Below are 20,948 nucleotides of genomic sequence, written 5' to 3' on the forward strand. Positions count from 1 at the left end.
GGGAGGAGGAGCAGGACGGGAGGTAGCGGCTCCGGCGGCGGCCACTGCAGCATCGTCAGGAGTCCCCGCCGCCCCTGGCCTGGCCGCCGCCCCCGCCGCGTCCTCAGCCACTTCGCCGTCTCAAGAGGGCGCCAAGGCCGGGGCAGCTGTGCTGACAACGGGGAATGCCGCCGCGGGGATAAGGGGGGTCCTGACCTGCTGCCGGCCCCGCCGCCCTCGCAGCCCAAGGTCTCCTTCTGCAGCACTGAGGGTGGCGGTGGCAGCGGGAGGACGGCGAAGTGGCGCGGCTGCCCGCTCGCCGCCGCCTCTGGCCTCGCTCAGCGCGACGCGGCGGCGGCGGGAGGACGGCCAAGAGGACCACGCAGCAGGTGGGGAAAGGGCCGGGCAGGTGCCGCGGGGGGAATCTCTCGAAAAAGGCCACGGGGATCCGCTGTCCGTGAGACGGCCGAAAGGTGCAGGCAGAGAGGGGAAGCTACAGAGACTCCCGGCGACCCCCCCGACTAACAGGCGGCAGCGGAGCAGGGCAAGGGGAGACCCACCGGGCAGGGAAGTAGCACCCCGAGACCGGCCACCCGCAGCTCCTTACCAGGGACACCTTTCCAGCAATCCTCCCGGCCTCCACGTGCAGTCCGAAGAAGGAAAGAGGTTTGTGGGCAGTCCCACAAACCAAAGAAGTTCAACCAATCAATTCAAACTTCATGAGAAGTTTGAATTGATTGGCTGAACTTTTTTAGTCCCACTTTTTTTTTCAGACTGCACACGGCTGAGAACAGGGAGCCGCAGGAGACGGCTGAAAGAGCTGCATGCGGCTCCGGAGCCGCAGGTTGCCGACCCATGGTGTAGGGGGTCATTAAGCAAGGCTGTCTCACTTAACAGTTATCACGACTTGCATCCATAATGGGCAGGCTCCATTACAGTTGTAGGTCAAGGACTACTTATTTATTTTCAACATATTTTCCTCTTTTCTCTTTCTGCTAGAAGAACCTTGTGATAGAGAAAGATTTATGTTATATCAATTGATTTTATAAATGGGCAACTTTAGTGAAACATTCATTTCAGTGAATGTTATTTAATTCTTGTCATTATTCTGTCCTTTTTGAAGGAAAAACATATTTTTGGATTAATTTTAGCTGGAAATAAAAGACCATTAAAAGAGAACATTTGAATATTGATCTATTTTTTTAAAGTGTTTTCCTAATGGAGGTGTTTTTCCTCCTCTACTACCATCAGTGATCATCATCCTCCTTCTCTGGAAGATTGTCTTAATTCAGGATTATGTTCCTTCCTATATATAGCAATATATTCATTTCGAAGCAAGATAGGTAGCAAACAAATTTACTAAATAAATATTCTGAGTCAAACTTTACACTGTATTAAGAGCTTTTACATTGTCAGTTTCATATCTAATTTTTAAAGGGGAAATAATAACTGTGTTGTAATAGTTCTTAAATTTCATGTTGTTTCAGGTGCGAGTGGCTAGAATTCAACAAATTGAGAAGGATATTCTGCGTATAAGACAGCTATTGCAATCCCAAGCTGCTGAGACAGAGGTTAGTTTTTGTTTTTTTGCCATTTATTCAGGCATCAATGGGATTAAAAGAAATAATAGGAATTAACAGAATAATGTGCATGTTCAATAGAAATAGTTAATAACCTATGCCAGTCTTTTAGCTTTGGTTAAACTGCAGCTGAGTAATATTAAATTATGATGGTATAGAAAAATGTCAAAATGCCTCATCTTGAGCTCAGAATAATCCAGTTTTGAGTTTGAACTGTTCTAACTGATACTGTTTTGTCTATCTTAAAAGTGTCCTGAGTGCAAAATTGCCCCATTTCAGACTTTAAAAACATTGTTTTGAGTTCAGAAGATAAACAGTTGAAATCTGTTTGAAATGTTTTGCAAACCAGTATTACCGTATATTGTTTCAGTCAGACAAGAAGTTTATTTAAAGTGTCTTTCTTTTTTAATATGATATATTCAGTGCAACTAATAGCACGATCCTCCAGTCACTTAAAGAATCAATACCCATACAAAAAAGGTGCCTCTGACTTAAAACAACATACAGGCAGTCCCAGTTGTAGTAATTAGGCCACAACCTCTCCTGCCATATGCAAACTGCTTCTGCTTCAGTGCTCTCCCATCTCCCCACTATCGTTGCCCTTTTGTCCATCCTGCACAGCATGGCTAAGATGAGGAGGCCAGTGAATTCTACCATTACCCTTAGCTGACCTTCATTGTTGTCTTCATCTCCTCTCCCCTCTTTTTCCCTTTCCTTCCTTCTCAGCCCAGTCTGGTTTGGGAGATGCAGCCTCTCCTCTTGCCCAACTCAGCTGAATTTTGCCAAAGGGACTATAAGGAATTTTGCAGGAAAGAACTCCCCAAGAAGAGTGCCTGGCATGCCCTGGAGCCAGAGCTGGGAGTTGTGGGTTGGAGAGACAGAAGTGCAGCCACAGAGTGCACCAAAAGGCACTGAACATGCCCCGGCGCTGCATAGTTACTGTTTATTCCTGCCTCGCCTCCGCTGTTCAAAGATCAAAAAGCAGCGATCCCTGGCAGAGGGACTCATGTATTGGCGGCAGTATCAGAACTAGGAAGAAAGCAGAAGCTTCCGCAGGTAGCAGGTTGCATCAGGATTTTTGCATCAGGGCAACGGGCAAGTCCAGGGCAAACTGGCAAAAAACCCTCCTCTCAGGGCACGCGTGTCAGCATGAACCCTGGTTTAACAGCAGGCTGAAACTGCTGAAGTGGAGCAGGCCCACCAAGAGCCCAGTAGCTCAGTTGTTTTTGAACCACCCAAATTGATTGCTATTGCCACAACTATTGACAGCAAATTCCACAAAGTATATNCAACGGGCAAGTCCAGGGCAAACTGGCAAAAAACCCTCCTCTCAGGGCACGCGTGTCAGCATGAACCCTGGTTTAACAGCAGGCTGAAACTGCTGAAGTGGAGCAGGCCCACCAAGAGCCCAGTAGCTCAGTTGTTTTTGAACCACCCAAATTGATTGCTATTGCCACAACTATTGACAGCAAATTCCACAAAGTATATCTGTAGTTTATATTGGTCCCAAATCTATCTGGATTTTGTTTCAAAATCAAACTGACCTTGTAACAGAGTGAGAAAAACGCATGCTTCCTTTTATATGCACCATGCATGATTTTATATACCTCCAATGTGACTTCCCATACATTCTTTCATTCCAAGCTAAAAACCTTAATTGCCATAGTCTTTCTTCATAGAAGAGCTGTTTGAACCCCCTGTTCATTATAGACACACTTTTTTCACCTTTTCTACCATTATAATATCCTTCACAGTATTTCATGTCTCACAGAGATTTATACAACATTATTATAACAACTTCTTTGTTTTTAATTATCTTAATGATCATAAGTAATGATCATAAGTGTGGCATTTTCTTTTTTTCAGCAACTGTGCAGGGTTCAGACCACTATTTCTCTAATACAGCTTCCTGGATCCATTATAATTGGTTCAGATTCCATTAACGGGTTGATTGGGTTTTCTGTGCAGATATGCATCCATTTACATAATTTATGCTGAATTGCAGTATACACTTGAAGCCTATTTTGGAGATTTCCTTTGGAATGTTTCACAAACCCTTTTTGATTTTACTGTGTTGATCAGCAGTACAACTACTTCACTGCTCGCTCTCATTCTGATATTTTTCTTTAAAAATTAAAAATCACCAATATCAACACTTAGTTGATGACTAGTACATCGGATATATGTAACTTCCAGCTAATGCTCCATGCCCTGTACTGAAAACACTTTAAAATGTTAGTTTTTATTTTTAAGGACATACATGGCTTGGCTCTGAATTATTCTTCAGGACCTCTGAGTAAATCAGGGTCATGGATTTTCTAGTAGAACCTGCTAGTGATCTCCCACTGCTGAGTTATTTGTCAAGTAATGAATCTAATAAATACTTTAAAAAATATATTGAGGGCAGGAAATACACAAGTTTATAAACATTGAGATTTCATTGTAAAATTCTGCACAAAGAATTGTACTTCCATGTAAAGGTCATTTCTTTTAAAGTTATATTTTTGGGCTCCATAGGTTGACAACAGTAAAACTTTCACGGTATTTTATTTCTTTGAAACCAGATATTTGTCTATTCTAAAAATGAAGAACCCATTTTGTTCTAGTAGTTAGAGAAGATTCTACCAAGGAAAAGAACAAAAAGGAGAGGGAATAATATGAGTATATGAAGCCTAGGTTTATCATTTTAGTATCAAGATTTTATTTATCAGAAAAATAAATTTAGAAGGAAGTATGCTACTTCTGGCCCAATAAATCTGATTTTACCATGGATAGGAGTTGTAATTCCCTACAATTATTGACTCCATTATTGATTACAGTTTGGTTGAAATTAGGGAAATCCTGTGGTCTTAAAACGTTTATCTGCAAAATATAACAAGGGATAATAACTGATTTTGGTAGAGAAAAATTAAACTTTAGTATTGGAAGAAACCAATATTTTTTAACAGTAAGGAACACTCTTTTATGATGAACCAAGCAGAACAGCAATGAGATGTTTTTAGAAGCATCAGGGTAGCTGTAACTAAACATGAGAACTGCCAGGTTTTGATAAATTCAACACAAAAAATACAATTGACATGTGTCTCAACTTCTGTGGAAGTTCAAATGTGTATATGCTTCAAGAGTGGATATCAGCTTGACTCAAAGCTATGTCTGTGGTAATTCTTAACCTAATTTATATACCGAAATAGAGCTAAAGAAATAAAAGAAGCAGAAAGAAACAACAAAAGGGAAGGGAGGGAAAGGAGAGAGAAAAGCAGATCTGCATAAAAAGATCAGATGTCCACAATACTCAGGTATCAGCATGTTGAAAACCTCAAAGCCAATGACACTTGAATTAGTACCTTAAAGCAATCAAACCTATGTTATTTTTTTATACTCTTTATGTTGAGTTCTTGGAGTTCCTCAGAAAGGGGCTGTAACACATGGCCAACCAAACACAATAGTAAGGCAACCATATATGAAGTGCAAACCTCTTAATAGATGGAAGCATCTAATAGATAATACCATTTTTTGCTACCATTCAAGTGATTCCTGTTTTTGCAGCCCCTGTATGCAACACAGTTGTTGGAGAAGTGAACAGAACTAACCTACAGGTTGGAACATTAAGAGGGCATATGTGCTTTCACCCTATGAAACATGCAGTCAAAATAAAAGACCAGTATAAGAACATATGTAGCTTAAGAGGAGAATCTGGGTGGTTGTAGGAAGAGACATTATGAAAACTGAACAAATTATTCGAAAAATTTTAAAGAGGAAAAGATCTAAATATCTTTCAGTGTCTGTCAAAATAAGGATGGATGGATAAGTAGTAAAACATATGGGAGGAAGAGCCTCATAACAGTCTGTGTGAGCCCTTCCTTCCTTTTTAGTTTTCCGTGGGACTTTGGTGCAACCAAATTATCTGGACTGCATTTCTGCTTCACCTACTAAGGGAGAAACTTTTTTTGGCTTGGGAAGCAGATGCTTGGGAAGAGATTATGGTTAGTGTTCATCAGGGAGGGAGAAAAGGAAAGTATGATGAAAAAGGCAGGAACACTGATATTGGGTTGAACAAAATACCACTGGTGAGTTCACACGGGTCAGAGAAAGGGGTACAGCCTGTGGGTGATGATTGAAGGCACTGAAGAAGAACATAAGTGCAAAAGTTGGAATCTAGCAGTAGAGTAAGAGCTAAAACAATTATCAAGCCCAGCAGTAGAACCTAGTTGTAGCCATAGTATTAGTAGCTAACCCATACTACAGTAGGAGTATTTCCTTCTTCCCAATAAGACACTGAGAGCAAGACACCAGTGGAAGCTTAAGCCGGAGACTTGGCTGAAAAGTTTGGAAAATGCCAGCCAGCAACCAGGCTGCCCAAACCTATGATGGCTAGGAGTTAGAATGAGATGAAGAGAATAGCAGCATTCTATGGCAGGAACAGCAGCCAAGGACAGAAGGTTAACTAAAATCTAAGAAAGTATTGGCAATTCAAGCTTGATTACAAAAGAAAGGAGGGAGAAGCAGGGGGGAAGCTTTATAGAAAGAGGTAACAGAAATTTATAGAAACATATAGAATGTAGTATGTAGATCTAAGATATAGAAATGTAAGATAAAAGTACATGGAAAAAAACACAAAGATAGCGATGAAAAAATAAAAGACAGAAATAAAGCATAACTATTGGAATAAGTGTATAATCCCATTTTTTAAACAATAAATCCCTGCCTCAAAGAAGATAACTTTTCATTTCTTATTTGTGGTCTGTTCCATGCTTCTTAAAGAATTTGTAACTGAGTGCAGACTTTAAACAAGGAAGGACAAGAAAATGTCAAATAATGGCAACAATAACAAAAAAAAAAAGGGTGGGAAAGAAAAGTAGAGACCTTTAAAAGAAGATAGGTGAAATTACAGGAATATTTGCAGGAATCTTTAAGAATAAACGTAAAAGTGATCCGATAGAGGCAAGTAAGGTTAAAAGAAGATGGAATGACTTCTGAAATCCTTTAGAAACAGAGAGAATCATTTGTGATAGATGATCCTTGTTTAGCAACCACAGTCAGGACCAGCAAGTTGGTCATTCAGTGAGAAATCACATGATCATGACTTTGCTTATGATTTTACCTCAGCTTTTCCTTTTTCCTAACTCCCTTGCCTTTCGGAATGCCTACACCAGCATTGGGACAATTAGCAAGAAGGGCATTATTGTTGGGTTTACATTCATTGGAGGGAATGGGGTTACAAGAAGTAAGGAGGGAGGAATGTGGAATACACATCAAAAGGATTGTGCATGCATCATTTGCCTAGCATGCTTGGGGCTGGAGATCTTTTAAAATCCTGTATTATAGCGACGTCCCCATAAAATATGCATAATAGCTCTGAGCAGTAAAATGGTTCTATACGCTGTTCTATATTTCAGTCAGTTTTTAAAAAATAATGTTGCTTTTATAAGTAAAGAACCTATAAACCTTTTTATTTATAAATTTGTTTTTTTTTCCAGGGAAAAATGGATAATTTTATATGTCTAACTGGAAATTAAGCTAGGGACAATGCATTATTTGTTGTTAAAATGGATGCTTCAGTATAGGTCATCCTAAAACTGAAACATTAAAAAAATGCTTTTTAAACTGAAGTCCTGTGTAGATTTTCGTGCAAATATTTATTTGTATTATTTTGATTGCTTTATTTGTAGCCTCCAGTAAATGCGTAGATCATGTGACAAAGCAGCTTGTTCTAATTCTGTTACATTTCTGAAAGTGATGTGAGCACAGCTGGTGGAAGATGGTGTCTTGTGTCTCACAGCAGATCCTTTGTCTTCTAGAGCTATAATCCTCAGAGGACATGCTTCACTTTCATTCTACAGTTTTGCTTAGGCAGCCAGTCTCGAGTGCTAATTATTGAGACTGGGGATTATAAAATACAAAGTACACTTTAGTGGCATATAAAACTACAGCATTGATTCGTTCAGTTTTCAGAAGGTTTTGCATGATGAAGTGTATTTGATCTCTATGCATAATGCCAGAAATTCTTGCGTTAACAGAGAACAGCTCCAAGCAAGCATGGTGCAAGTTCACATGAATCTGAAAGGCAAAATGAATGTCANTTTATTTATTTAAATTTATATCCCGCCCTTCTCCTTGCGGACTCAGGGCGGCTGACAATCAGGTAAAAATACAAAAATAACACTACAAATTTAAAAATTAGTTAAAAGGGAAATATTTGAATTTGGTCAAATTAAAATATAATTAAAACCCCCTCTAAAAGTTTCCCCTAGGCCAGTCCCGCAAGCTGGAATAACCATGGCTTAAGGGCGCGGCGGAAGGAAGGGAGATCAGGGATCACCCTGATCTCTGGGGGCAGTTCGTTCCAGAGGGTGGGAGCTCCCACAGAGAAGGCCCTCCCCCTTGGGGTCGCCAGCCGGCACTGTCTGGCTGACGGCACCCTGAGGAGACCCACTCTGTGGGAGCGTACAGGTCGATGGGGGGTAATCTGCGGCAGGAGGCGGTCTTAAAAGAAGATAGGTGAAATTACAGGAATATTTGCAGGAATCTTTAAGAATAAACGTAAAAGTGATCCGATAGAGGCAAATAAGGTTAAAAGAAGATGGAATGACTTCTGAAATCCTTTAGAAACAGAGAGAATCATTTGTGATAGATGATCCTTGTTTAGCAACCACAGTCAGGACCAGCAAGTTGGTCATTCAGTGAGAAATCACATGATCATGACTTTGCTTATGATTTTACCTCAGCTTTTCCTTTTTCCTAACTCCCTTGCCTTTCGGAATGCCTACACCAGCATTGGGACAATTAGCAAGAAGGGCATTATTGTTGGGTTTACATTCATTGGAGGGAATGGGGTTACAAGAAGTAAGGAGGGAGGAATGTGGAATACACATCAAAAGGATTGTGCATGCATTATTTGCCTAGCATGCTTGGGGCTGGAGATCTTTTAAAATCCTGTATTATAGCGACGTCCCCATAAAATATGCATAATAGCTCTGAGCAGTAAAATGGTTCTATACGCTGTTCTATATTTCAGTCAGTTTTTAAAAAATAATGTTGCTTTTATAAGTAAAGAACCTATAAACCTTTTTATTTATAAATTATTATTTTTTTCAGGGAAAAATGGATAATTTTATATGTCTAACTGGAAATTAAGCTAGGGACAATGCATTATTTGTTGTTAAAATGGATGCTTCAGTATAGGTCATCCTAAAACTGAAACATTAAAAAAGGCGTTTTAAACTGAAGTTCTGTGTAGATTTTCATGCAAATATTTATTTGTATTATTTTGATTGCTTTATTTGTAGCCTCCAGTAAATGCGTAGATCATGTGACAAAGCAGCTTGTTCTAATTCTGTTACATTTCTGAAAGTGATGTGAGCACAGCTGGTGGAAGATGGTGTCTTGTGTCTCACAGCAGATCCTTTGTCTTCTAGAGCTATAATCCTCAGAGGACATGCTTCACTTTCATTCTACAGTTTTGCTTAGGCAGCCAGTCTCGAGTGCTAATTATTGAGGCTGGGGATTATAAAATACAAAGTACACTTTAGTGGCATATAAAACTACAGCATTGATTCGTTCAGTTTTCAGAAGGTTTTGCATGATGAAGTGTATTTGATCTCTATGCATAATGCCAGAAATTCTTGCGTTAACAGAGAACAGCTCCAAGCAAGCATGGTGCAAGTTCACATGAATCTGAAAGGCAAAATGAATGTCAAGGAGCAGCTGAAATCATTGTGGCAACTGCTGGCAGTAGCCAGGTAAGGCTATAAATTGTGCTTAAAAATACAGTCTTCTTGTAGGTTATAGGTAGTAATTCTGTAATAGCAACTTGTGCCTGCATGAATTATTTCATTTTTGTTAAACCAGAAAGCTAGCGTGCCACTGGAAGAGATGAACGCTCATTAATCTGCTACAGAAGATTTTTTTCTAAACTGAAATATTTTAATATTCCATATTGTAATAGTACAATTCTTGTTCAAAGAGCTATTATGCATACATTTGAAGGAAAAGGAATAAATGTATTTTTAAATTTGATTTGTCATTTTTAATATGAGTATGTGAGTCAAAAGAATATTCTTTTCAATTGTGGAATGATTTTGAAATAGATTTGTTTTTCTTAAAAGATGGAATTTTGTAAACCAAATAATTCCATCATTCTAAGGAAATGTTGAAAGAGGATATATATTTTAAAAATGCTTCCTGTGTTGTACATTATGTATTAATTTGGATATAGTCCAGCTCTACCTTTATACATGGCAGGGATTATCATCTAATTTAATATAAATCTGCATTTTGCTTTCAAGAACCCTTTATAATATATATGCATATGCTTTGGATCTACATTAATAACTAGAATTATTATATTTTTTCATAAATCAATTTTTACAAATCTGTAAAATAGTTTAAATCCATTTGTGTACATATATACCTTCTTAATTTTATTTAAAGTTATTAAGACTTCCTAGTATTACGTAGCAGCTATGGCTAAAATTTATTTTTAATTTTATTCTTTTTCTCTGCTGTTTTGGAACAACAAAGATCCATTGCTAAATCCTAATGAAAACTTAATTTAAAAGTTAAAAAAGACAGGAGGGCATATTATTGTAAATAACCCTCACTATTTGACTTTGTTGCTTTGTCACATTTTATTTTGATTATTTGTGTACTGAAACCTAAATATATCTCAAACCAGCAAATGAATTTTAAGCAGCTTTCTTTTTTAATAAGAAAAGTTCCATCATAACGTGTTTAACTAACAAGATTTCAATGCATGAATTTTTATTTTTTTATTTGACCATTTTTATAGAACATAACATTAAAAATGAGGTTGCTTAAAATGAGATGTGATAAAAGCACTGGACTAAAAAAATGTAAGAGCAAGTCAGAGTAGTAATAATATTCAGATTACAAAAATAAAGTTACTTAAAAGGTGGCATCAATACAAAGTAATTCAGTTATTTATTTGTACAGCCTAGTATGCCACCTCACTTTCGTGGTAGCTCTAATGGTTAAAAATAGGTTTCTCAGTTTTATTCAAAGTACTGGTTATCATCAAGAGAGGTATATATGCTGTTACACTGGGATACTGCCTTCCCAAAATTATTCAGTCCAACCACCTGGAGAAGGTCTTCTGAGAATCCTTCTTGCAGGAAGTGCTTAGAACTTGGGTTAGATCATGGCGAGGCGGGGCAAAGGGGAGGGATAGTTTTGCGCACACACACCACTTTCACAAATGCAGCTTTGCACGCACATATGTGCTCACCCACCACTTCCATGGCCCGGTTCCGAAAGGGGTTCGGTCCGGCACCAGGCCACGGATTGGGGATTGGAGACCCCTGGGTTAGATGACAAATCTTTTGTATACTGACTACTTAACCTAGAATCTGCTTTCCTGGAGAAATATGCAACTCTCTTTCCTCCTTAATATTTCACAAGTCAATGAAAAGTTTCTATCATATTTGTTCATAGTTGATTTAATATAGCCATTCCATCTTCGCATATTTTGTTTTTACTTTCAATATTTTCTGTTCTTCTATCTTTTTTGTACTCTGCCCACAGTCTTACAGTTGGGACAATCTATGACTATGGTAAATAAAGAAATCCATAGCTTTATGATTATTTAATCTCTACAATAATTCAAAACCATGCAAAATCAGACAAAGAATAAAAGCAAAATAATCTGTTATAACATCAGATACAATCATCACTTCCAGACAATCATCAGCTAATTCAACCACAGCACAATAAAAATTTATTCCTGGAAAGCTCTGTGGAAAAGTTGTGTTTTAACTTCCTGAATATTAATGTTCTGTAATTGAGCTTTAATTGCTTCTATTTTATTATATATTTGGTATTAATACTAGTTCTGCCTTCAGTAGCTCAGATCCAGAGAAATGTAGAAACAACAAGATAGTGGTTTTTTCCCTTCTTCCAGTAGCAGGTGTTTAGCTTCTTAGAAAATCAGAAACCAAAGCTTCTGTTTAGGGAAGCTTTGAATAATTCTTCCTTTCTATTAAGTTATCTGTAGGAAACTATCCCAGTTCAAGAGGATCCCCCAGAGTAATACGAGGTCCTTAAGGGGAAGAGGAGACCAATAACTACTTTTCAGTGGTGTGTTTTATAGTAGAATTGTATGTAAGGCCATTTTCAAGTTGAACTCAACTTCTGGTGACTTCATGGACAAATCCATATAATTTTCTTTGCAAAATACAGAGATATCTTGCATCTTCTAAAATGTTTTTCAGACTGCTACCTTTGGGATTTCCTGATCCTAATACAGTTCAGCTACAATTGAGCCTTTTGACAGATACTATTCTAATATAATACATATATTACCTATCATGCAATTTCTTTTTATGTCAATCAGTTTTATGTAAAACACAGAACTTTATGCAAAGCAAGTTTGATGATAAGAACCAGTTTGGTCTAGTGCAGTGGTGGCGAACCTATGGCACACGTGCCAGAGGTGGCAATCAAAGCCCTCTCTGTGGGCACGCGCGCCATGCCCCGGAGATGGCAACCGTCCCTCTTCAACCAGCCGCCCACTAACTCGCCGAGGTCCCACGTGGCCGGATGCATCCCAGCACGGCTGGTTTCCCTCTCCCCTGTCCTGTCCCTCCTGGCCTCGCATGCTCTCCTTTTCCCGGGCACGACCCACTGCATCGCCTCCTCAGCTGTCGGCCGGCCATCCAGCTCAGAGGCAGCTTGTCTGAACTGCTGGCGATGGGCTGCAGAGCCCTAGAGTGGGTCGAGGGGCTGGCAGGCTGTGGCTGCTGACGCACACTGTCGGCCCCCATGCACTCGCTGGCCTCTGTGTGGGGGGGCCAATGGTATCAGGCAGTAGTTGCCCCGGCCCCTGCCTCGCCTTGCCCTGCGACAATGGCACCCCTATCCTGCCTCACCTTGCCTCGCCTCACCCCACAGGATGAGCCTCCTGCCCACTGTCCCACCTGCCAGAGACCCCCTGGATCTCCCCCAACCCTGCCCGTCCCCCACAGGCATCCCTCCCATGAGCAACATCGAGGTGACCACACCCACCTTGGCCACACCCACCTAATCTGCCATGACCACCATAGCCACACCCACCCAGTGGGCCACGCCCACCTGACACCCGATGATAAATGGGTTTTGGGTTGCAGTTTGGGCACTCGGTCTCTAAAAGGTTCGCCATCACTGGTCTAGTGGTTAAAGCACCAGGTTAGAGACTGTGAGTTCTAGTCCTGCCTTAGATATGAAAAACTGTCTAGGTGACTTTGGGCCAGTCACTTTCTCTCAGTCCAACCCACTTCAGAGGGTTGTTGTTATTGCAGAGAAATGTGTGTGTTCGCTACCTTGAGTTATTTATAAAAATAACAAAGCTGGGAAGGAAATAGTTTTGACATCAAAATCTATGGATGTTCCCATTGTGCCTGGAAAGCTTCAGCTTGTGCAGATTTCCTTAGTTATTTTTGTGATGTAAAACAGCGGCGCCATTGCAAAGCTCACATGCTATTTTGCTTGATTCTGTTATAATCAATATCTTCCATTTTTTAATGAATGAATTCTTTTTATTTATGCAACTGATACTGACGCATTTTCACCTTAATATTTCTTTCTTTGTTTTTATTTTATTTATACTGTTTTCCCACCTCTGGAAGACATTGTTTAAGATACCAGCCCTATTTTAGAACTCTGTCATCACCTTTACTCTGCAAATAAATTATTTTTAGAAATCAAGATTGCTATTTTGCTGCTATAAGCTGGTATAATGGTGTGTCTTGGCTTTAGGTCTTGTTGTTTTGCAAATATATAGTTCCACCTATCCATGTGACTCCTGAAGAGCTTTGAAATCATTAGTTCTACCTTATATTGCCCATCTGGGAGTTACCCAATCAATAAAAAGATGGAATGGATTCATTTACAAAGGTGATGGGTGCACTGCTGGAGGATCTGAAAGAGCAAGTTAGGAGCAGATAATGATGGAGAAAATCTGTGTGGTTGCTAAGACTCAACACTGATCTGATGGCATTTAATCAATTAATCAATTGAAAATAAAATCCTACAAAAGGACCTGTTTTTGCATAAGTGGGAAACTCTTTTTTCTCTATACTATAATGGCTTATTATTATAACATATTGAATAAAAATCTAAACAATAATGAGATAATGAGCTTCAGTGTAAGAACTGCAGTGGAAGATTATGTATTGCTGGCACTTGACTCCACTTACATTGGCACACATATATCAGAATTATTTTTGCAAATGTTGGTGAGGTCAAAAAAGTGGCCTCAGTTTCATTTGTGATAGTTAATTCAATAAAGGTATGTTCTTATGGCATAACATTTTTGCACAAAAGTACCACTATTAAATAAACAATCAAATGTGCCCCAGATTTAGGTTTACTGCATTTATTTACAGGACCAGATCTCAAGCTTAAAAATAAGCTTACTAATTTAATATTAGCAAATAAAATAATAATTGCCCAACATTGAAAAACTCTGGATAACCTAACAGTTGAGATGTGAATTAACAAATTCGCTTCAGTTGCTGACTTACAAAAAAAAAAATCACAGGCATTATTAAAATAATGAATCATCAGAAGCAGGACCAACAATTTTATCAAGTTTGGATGGATTTTATAGTTTATCTCAAAAGCAATAGGCTATAATATGGTAACTTTTATGGTAAATTTGTATATCTACAGTACCTGTCTCTTTGCTTCCTTTTTAAGTAGATATTTAAAATACTTTCTACATACCTTTTTTCTATGCATCTTGGACTTATGTTATTTTGTTACTAGACAATGTTAATCATAGTTCAATAAAATATACATACAGAAATAATGAGATTTACTGAGTTGACTTATTTACTGGAACAGGAAGTTCCACATTCGCATTGTGCTAATATTTTAACCCCCTTAACCCTATTTCTTAAACTTACAGAGTTCAACTGCTCGGATGGACCATGAAACTTCCAGTGTTATGAGTTCTAATAGTAATTACTCTGTTCCTCGAAGACTGACAAGTCATTTAGGCACCAAGGTAACCAAAGTTTTCTGTAGATTTCCTAATCCTCCATTTTATAATTAAAATATATTTTACATCTGCATTGACCTATCTGAATTTATAATCAGTAATGGACGCTCTCTAGGCCCTATTCCGCTTAGTGAATTCAGAGAAACAGGTGTGAAAATGAAGAATATCTATTTGGAGATGAATGGAGTCATTTTTTTAAACTATGAAAGAGATTTTAATAGATGGATTAGTCTGCTGCACTGGGATATTTTAATGGTTTATATGGCTGCTGAGATCCAGGGGTACTCTGGCGGGTGGGCAGGAGGCTCATCCTGCGGGATGAGGTGAGGCAGGGGGCAGAGCAGGGGTGCCATTGCCGCAGGGCAAGGCAAGGCAGGAGCCGGGGTGGCTGCTGCCTAACATCATCAGCCCCCGCACACAGCGAGCGCATGGGGGCCAACTGTGTCCATCAGCAGCCACAGCCTGCTGGCCCCTTGGTTTTGGCGTGATGTGGCTGTTTGCCTCCGGCCGCGGCCATTTGCTGCCTCATGTGTCGCACCCAATGCCACTACCATGAGGCCACGGAACAAACTGGGCGGAGGTAAGGAACCGGTATACCGGTTTCTTACCGTCGCCCGGCTTGTTCCGTGGCCTCATGGCAGCGGCACTGGGCAGGAGGTGGCAAACGGCCGGTTTCGACGTGACGCAGCAGTTTGCCGCCTCGCGTATTGCGCCCAATGCTGCTGTAGTGCGGCTCGGCCAAAAGCAGCCATGGAACAAGTGGGGCAGGTTTCCCCCTCACCTGTCGATTCAGCTACAGTTTTGGTGGCTCTGACAGAGAAGAGAACTTCGCAGCTCTGCCTACAGAGTCACCAAAGCATCAGGTGGAGCTCCGGAGGCTCTGGGAGGGAGGGCGCTGAAGTGGGTGGTTGGGGCCATTGGCAAGAGCAACGCATCTAAGAGGAAAGCGGCCTTGGAACAAGTGGGGCAGGTAAGGAAAGAAATCCTTGCTCCCCCCCCAAAAAATGTCTTTCTTTCCTTACCTGACTTCCAGCCCTGTGCCATTTCTCGTTCGCAATCTGCTGCCGCATGCAAGAAAACAAAGGAAGTTTTTTGGGAGGGGAAAAAGGTCAATCAATCAATTCCAACTTCGCGATCTTTCATGAAGTTAGAAGTTAGAATGCAGGTTGCTCATGGACGGGACTGAAGGCCTAGGAGTGGGGCGACCGCGCATGCCCACAGAGAGGGCTCTGCGTGCCGCCTGTGGCACACGTGCCATAGGTTCGCCACCACGGGGCTAGGTCATGGTAGCTAGGAGGAAAAAACTCCGTGGTGCCCCCTTCCCTTGGTACATTAATCAATGTTTACTTTGCTTAATGTTTAATCCAGGGGTAGGGATAAGATCAGATAATCAGTTACCTGTACAGAAGCATAGCAGCAGTCTGAATCACCTGACCTAGAACCTGAGAAGGAAAAGATCCTCGGCCTTCACATAAATATCAAGTGAGTAGAACAGAAATGTTCAGCGAGGTTCCTTAAAAGAAAGTCAGGACTCAGGAAGGTAGATGTGCCTGACTCAGAGCTATAAAAGAGCTTTGGTGTCAGACTTGTTGGCAAACATCTTTCCGGTCTCGGAGGTTACCTCCTGAACATGTTCTGATTCCCTGACTGACTTTTGGACTGGCGAAAGGCTATAGAGTCAACTCTGATTCCTGGATCTTAGATTTGTCTGCCTGGAACTTACTAAGCTTGTTCAGTTTTCCTGAATAGTCTCTCATTCCTGCGCTATAGTGAGTTATATAGTTGCCATAAAGAGCTCAAAGTCTAACTTTCTACACTTGTATTTGCTGACCTAGGACAGATTTGTCTTGCAGTCCAAGCAGTAATGGCTGTGGAGGCAGTACCCAGTGACTGGGGAGGAGTGGGGAAATATTTGCAGACGCCTCAAGCAGCCATTAAGACTTCCAGAAATGCTAGCTGTTGATGATTTCTTTTGTTCTCCTAGATTTATTTTGAGAGATTATGAAAAATACTATTTTAAAACTATAGCTGTATGTTCATTTTGGGGTGGTATAAAAGAAAGGCTGTGTCATGAGAATATTTCTTCTAAAAATGGATAATGGGACATATTTGTCTCACAGTTAGGGGGACACGAGGATAATCCTCTAGTCCAGTGGTTCTCAACCTTTTTAATGCCGCGACCCCAACCGGTCGTAAGTCGAGGACTAAACCGGTGTAAGTCAAGGACTACCCAACCGGTCGTAAGTCGAGGACTTTCCCTGCCCGGGAGCGCCGCGCATGCGTGGTTCCGCCCCCTGCGCCGGCCGAGGCATAGCTGGCAAGCGGCAGAGACGGAGCAGGCCGACCACCAGCTGGCCCAGCCCAAGGGAGGTAAGGCACCCACTGGAAAAGGGGAGAAAAATGGCGGACAAAAAAAATGGACAAAAAAAATGGCAGACAGCCTTGCTTGGCGACCCCCATGAAATGGTCGATCGACCCCAAATGGGGTCCCAACCCACAGGTTGAGAACCACTGCTCTAGTCCAGGGGTGTCAAATTGCCGGCCCGCAGGCTGGTTGCATCATACAAAGGCCGTGCCCACCCCAGCTCCAGCAATGCAAAAAAAGTCATGATATGTCGCAACATGTCACATGACGCGGCGAGTTTGACACCCGTGCTCTAGTCTATAGGAACTCTCATTGCAAATGGGCATGTAATTTGTTTCTATTTTGTCACATGTACCATTCAGTATTAAAAACATTATTTAACAGAAATACAGCTTCAATTCTTCACAATTTTAAAGTCATAGTTTCTGTTTATCCAATAATTTCTGTGGTTGGGCTTGTAATATCTCAAAAGACAGATTCACTGTAAGAAGGAAATTAATAGATTTGGACATTGGGCCTTTTTCAACAAAATGCAATTCAATTGTGAGAAATGTAGAGTTCTCCATTTAAGTAAGAAAAAATAAGTGCTACAGGTATAAGATAAGTGATAGCTGGCTTATCAGTAGTACTTGTAAAAAAGGATCTGGATGTCCTGATAGACCACAGATTAAGCATGAGCCAGCAGTTTTTTCTAACTTTCAAATAAGCCAATTAAATTTTGGGTTACGTAATGGGAAGTGATATTTCCAATCTCTGCTGGAGTGGTCAGAGCACTCCTCAAGTATTGTGTCTAGTACTGATTACCACAATACAAGAAAAATGCTGAGGTACTGGAAGGAATGCAAAGAAGAGCAACAAAGAAGGTTAGAGGCTTGGGACTGAACCCTGTATAGAACAGTTAAAAGAACCGGCAGTATTTAGCCAAAGAAAAGAGCAGGAAACATGAATTCAGTCCTCCAATACTTGAAAGGCTACCACAGCCAAGAAGATACAAATTTATTTTCCAAGTAGGACAAGAACCAATGGGTGAACTTGGAAGAGATAAACGTGAAATAACATGCAATTTCCTGACTGTTAGAGCTATTGTAGTGGAACATCCTGGCTCATGGTGTCTTGGGTGCTCCATCATCAATCCAATCTTTCACAGCCATTTATCTGCGATGGTCTGAGCATTCTTGTCCTTGGCAGTAGGTTGGACTAGAAGATTTCTAGGAATCTTCTAACTCTGTGTCTCTGGTTTTTCCAATAATGCAAAATGTAATATTAACAAACCTGACCTTATTTTGTTTTTAAAAGCAAGCTCTATCCATGCAATATAGCATAATTTTTTACTTAATGATGAATTCTTTATTCTTACCCATCTGGACTATGTATCCTGTGGGAAAATTTATATTACAGATGCTTTTGAAATATTTTATATTTTCAGAAGGTCAAATAGTTTTTATTAATACATTTCAAATCAAATTACTTTTTATTTATTTATTTGAATTTTTTATCCTACCTTTATTATTGTTTATAAATAACTCAAGGCAGCTAACATCCCTAATAGTCCTTCCTCCTCCTATTTTCCCCATTACAATAATCCTGTGAGGTAAGTTGGGCTGAGAGAGAGTGATTAGCCCAGAGTCAACCACTGGCTTTTTATGTCTAAGATGGGACTAGAATTCACGGCCTCCTGGTTCCTAGCCCCAACACCTTAAGCACTAGACCCAATGGTGCTTTTTTCAAGAGGCAACTGGACTTTGTTTTTCTTGAAGATGTTTCGCTTCTCATCCAAGAAGCTTCTTCATGAAAGCAAAACATCTTCAAGGAAAAACAAAGGAAATTTAATTGCTTCTTGAAAAAAGCACCTTTAGGACAATCATGACATTGGATGACTGAGAATCTTCATAGACACAAACACTAGACCCAACTGGCTGTCTTATATTTCTAATATGTAAAATCTAGCAAGTTTTAACATCTAACATACTTTTTAATATTTATTTCAGTTTTATAAAACAAAAGTAGTTAATGTGCCTGTCATGACACTGTTAATATTGTTAAATGGTATAATATCTGACTATTGCCAAATTAATAGTTTGAGTTGAATGCTAATGCATAATTATTTCCAAGTGCTTTGTTTACCCACAGAAATTATTCCTACCAAAAAGGACTGTGCTCTGCCTTTAGCTTTTTAAGCAAGTTTTAATTTGGCACATAAACATGTTAAGTTACATTACCATACGTTACCTTACATACATCTCTGCCTCTGTGTGTGTATATAAATAATATTTATATGTAAGTATATTCATATATACCTACAGTATATATAATTGAAGTCACCCTAGAATATTCATGTGAGTATATCCCATCCACATTAACTGTAGATAACAGTGTTTTAAAACTATTTGCTTTGCAGGTTGAAATGGTGTATTCACTGCTGTCAATGTTGGGCACCCATGATAAAGATGATATGTCACGAACATTGCTAGCAATGTCTAGCTCCCAGGATAGCTGCATAGCTATGCGCCAGTCTGGATGTCTTCCTCTTCTCATTCAACTTTTGCATGGCAATGATAAAGACTCTGTGTTGTTGGGAAATTCTCGTGGAAGTAAAGAGGCTCGTGCCAGAGCCAGTGCAGCACTACATAATATCATTCATTCCCAGCCTGATGATAAACGAGGCAGACGAGAAATACGTGTTCTTCATCTTCTAGAACAAATCCGAGCTTACTGTGAAACTTGTTGGGAATGGCAGGAAGCCCATGATCAGGGCATGGACCAAGATAAAAATCCAAGTATGTTGGTTGCAATTCAGGTTTCAAAACCTTTGTGAAGTATTCTTTGGTGGTAACAGCTTTGAACTCTATAGCTATTTGTGGGATATATTTTTTTTCCAAGCAGGCTGTCAGAAATACAAGGTGCAAATGGGAATGGGCAAATGTATCCATGTTAGATCATGTCATTTTTGTTATAAAGTATATATTTCTGTGTTGATTGGGAATTTTAACTTCTAAAATTTATTTCGACATAAATTTTTGTTGCTAAATGAGACAGTTGTTAAGTTAGTTTTGACAACCTTGCTTGCCACAGTTGTTATGTGAATCACTGCCATTGCTAACTTAGTAATGCAGTTGTTAAGTGAATCTGGCTTCCCCATTGACTTTGCTTGTCAGAAGGTCACAAAAGTGATCATATGACCTTGGGACACAGCAACAGTCTAAGTATGAGCCAGTTGCCAGGTGTCTGGTTTTTTTTTATCACATAACCACAGGGATTCTGCAATGGTCATAATTGTGAAAAACTATCATAAATCACTTTTTTCAGTACTGATGTAATTTTGATCAGCAACCAAATAAATAGTTGTAAATTGAGGACTACGTATAAATTGAAGCTACATGGAAGTGATTACGAGTGACGGGCAATAGGTATCACATTCATTGACAGCAAGTATGGAAGTGCTATAACTGATCTGTTATTCTTCCTGATGCAAAACTGGCAGACTTCAATTTTTTTCCATTGCAAAAGCTTAGAGAAGTATAGCTGTTAGACTGCATTTGTTTAATAAATTGTTTGACAGTGTAACTTTAAAGTTTTTGTTGCATTCTTTAATTTATACATTAAATGAAAATGCTTTTTTTTTGTTCTAACATAGTGCCAGCTCCAGTTGAGCATCAGATCTGCCCTGCAGTATGTGTTTTAATGAAGCTTTCATTTGATGAAGAGCATAGGCATGCAATGAATGAACTTGGTAAGAAAAAAATGACATTGCAGAAAAGTAAATCTTTCTCCTTAATATATAGTTGTTAGAAGGTCTTAAAGTCAGGGCATTCTTTTGCAGGGAGCAGATATATAAGTTAATTGATTTCACCTAATAGAATGTTTCAAAATCCACATTAAATCAATGTTTTTATTAGGTTTATTCAAAGTATTCAGAACTGAATAAATTTTTAAAAATTCCTTATTATATGGAAACATACTGGGGAAAATGGGCAAATACTTACAGTACAGTAAAATACACTCATAAGGGTGTATATATAAATTTACATAT

The 20,948-nt window shown here is 39.7% G+C and overlaps 1 protein-coding gene across 1 annotated transcript in view; it reads left to right on the forward strand.

Annotated features, from left to right (window-relative positions):
- The window catches only part of APC (APC regulator of WNT signaling pathway), a 48,131-nt gene that overhangs the window by 13,617 nt on the left and 13,566 nt on the right, over nt 1-20,948 (forward strand). The window contains exons 6-10 of the mRNA XM_015822388.1: nt 1,467-1,550; nt 9,194-9,298; nt 14,461-14,559; nt 19,317-19,695; nt 20,553-20,648. Of these exons, the coding sequence (XP_015677874.1) occupies nt 1,467-1,550; nt 9,194-9,298; nt 14,461-14,559; nt 19,317-19,695; nt 20,553-20,648 (763 nt within the window). The remainder of the gene's footprint in view (nt 1-1,466; nt 1,551-9,193; nt 9,299-14,460; nt 14,560-19,316; nt 19,696-20,552; nt 20,649-20,948) is intronic.

Source organism: Protobothrops mucrosquamatus, unplaced genomic scaffold, assembly GCF_001527695.2.
Source record: "Protobothrops mucrosquamatus isolate PMUCROS unplaced genomic scaffold, P.Mucros_1.0 scaffold1545, whole genome shotgun sequence".
NCBI lineage: Eukaryota > Metazoa > Chordata > Lepidosauria > Squamata > Viperidae > Protobothrops > Protobothrops mucrosquamatus.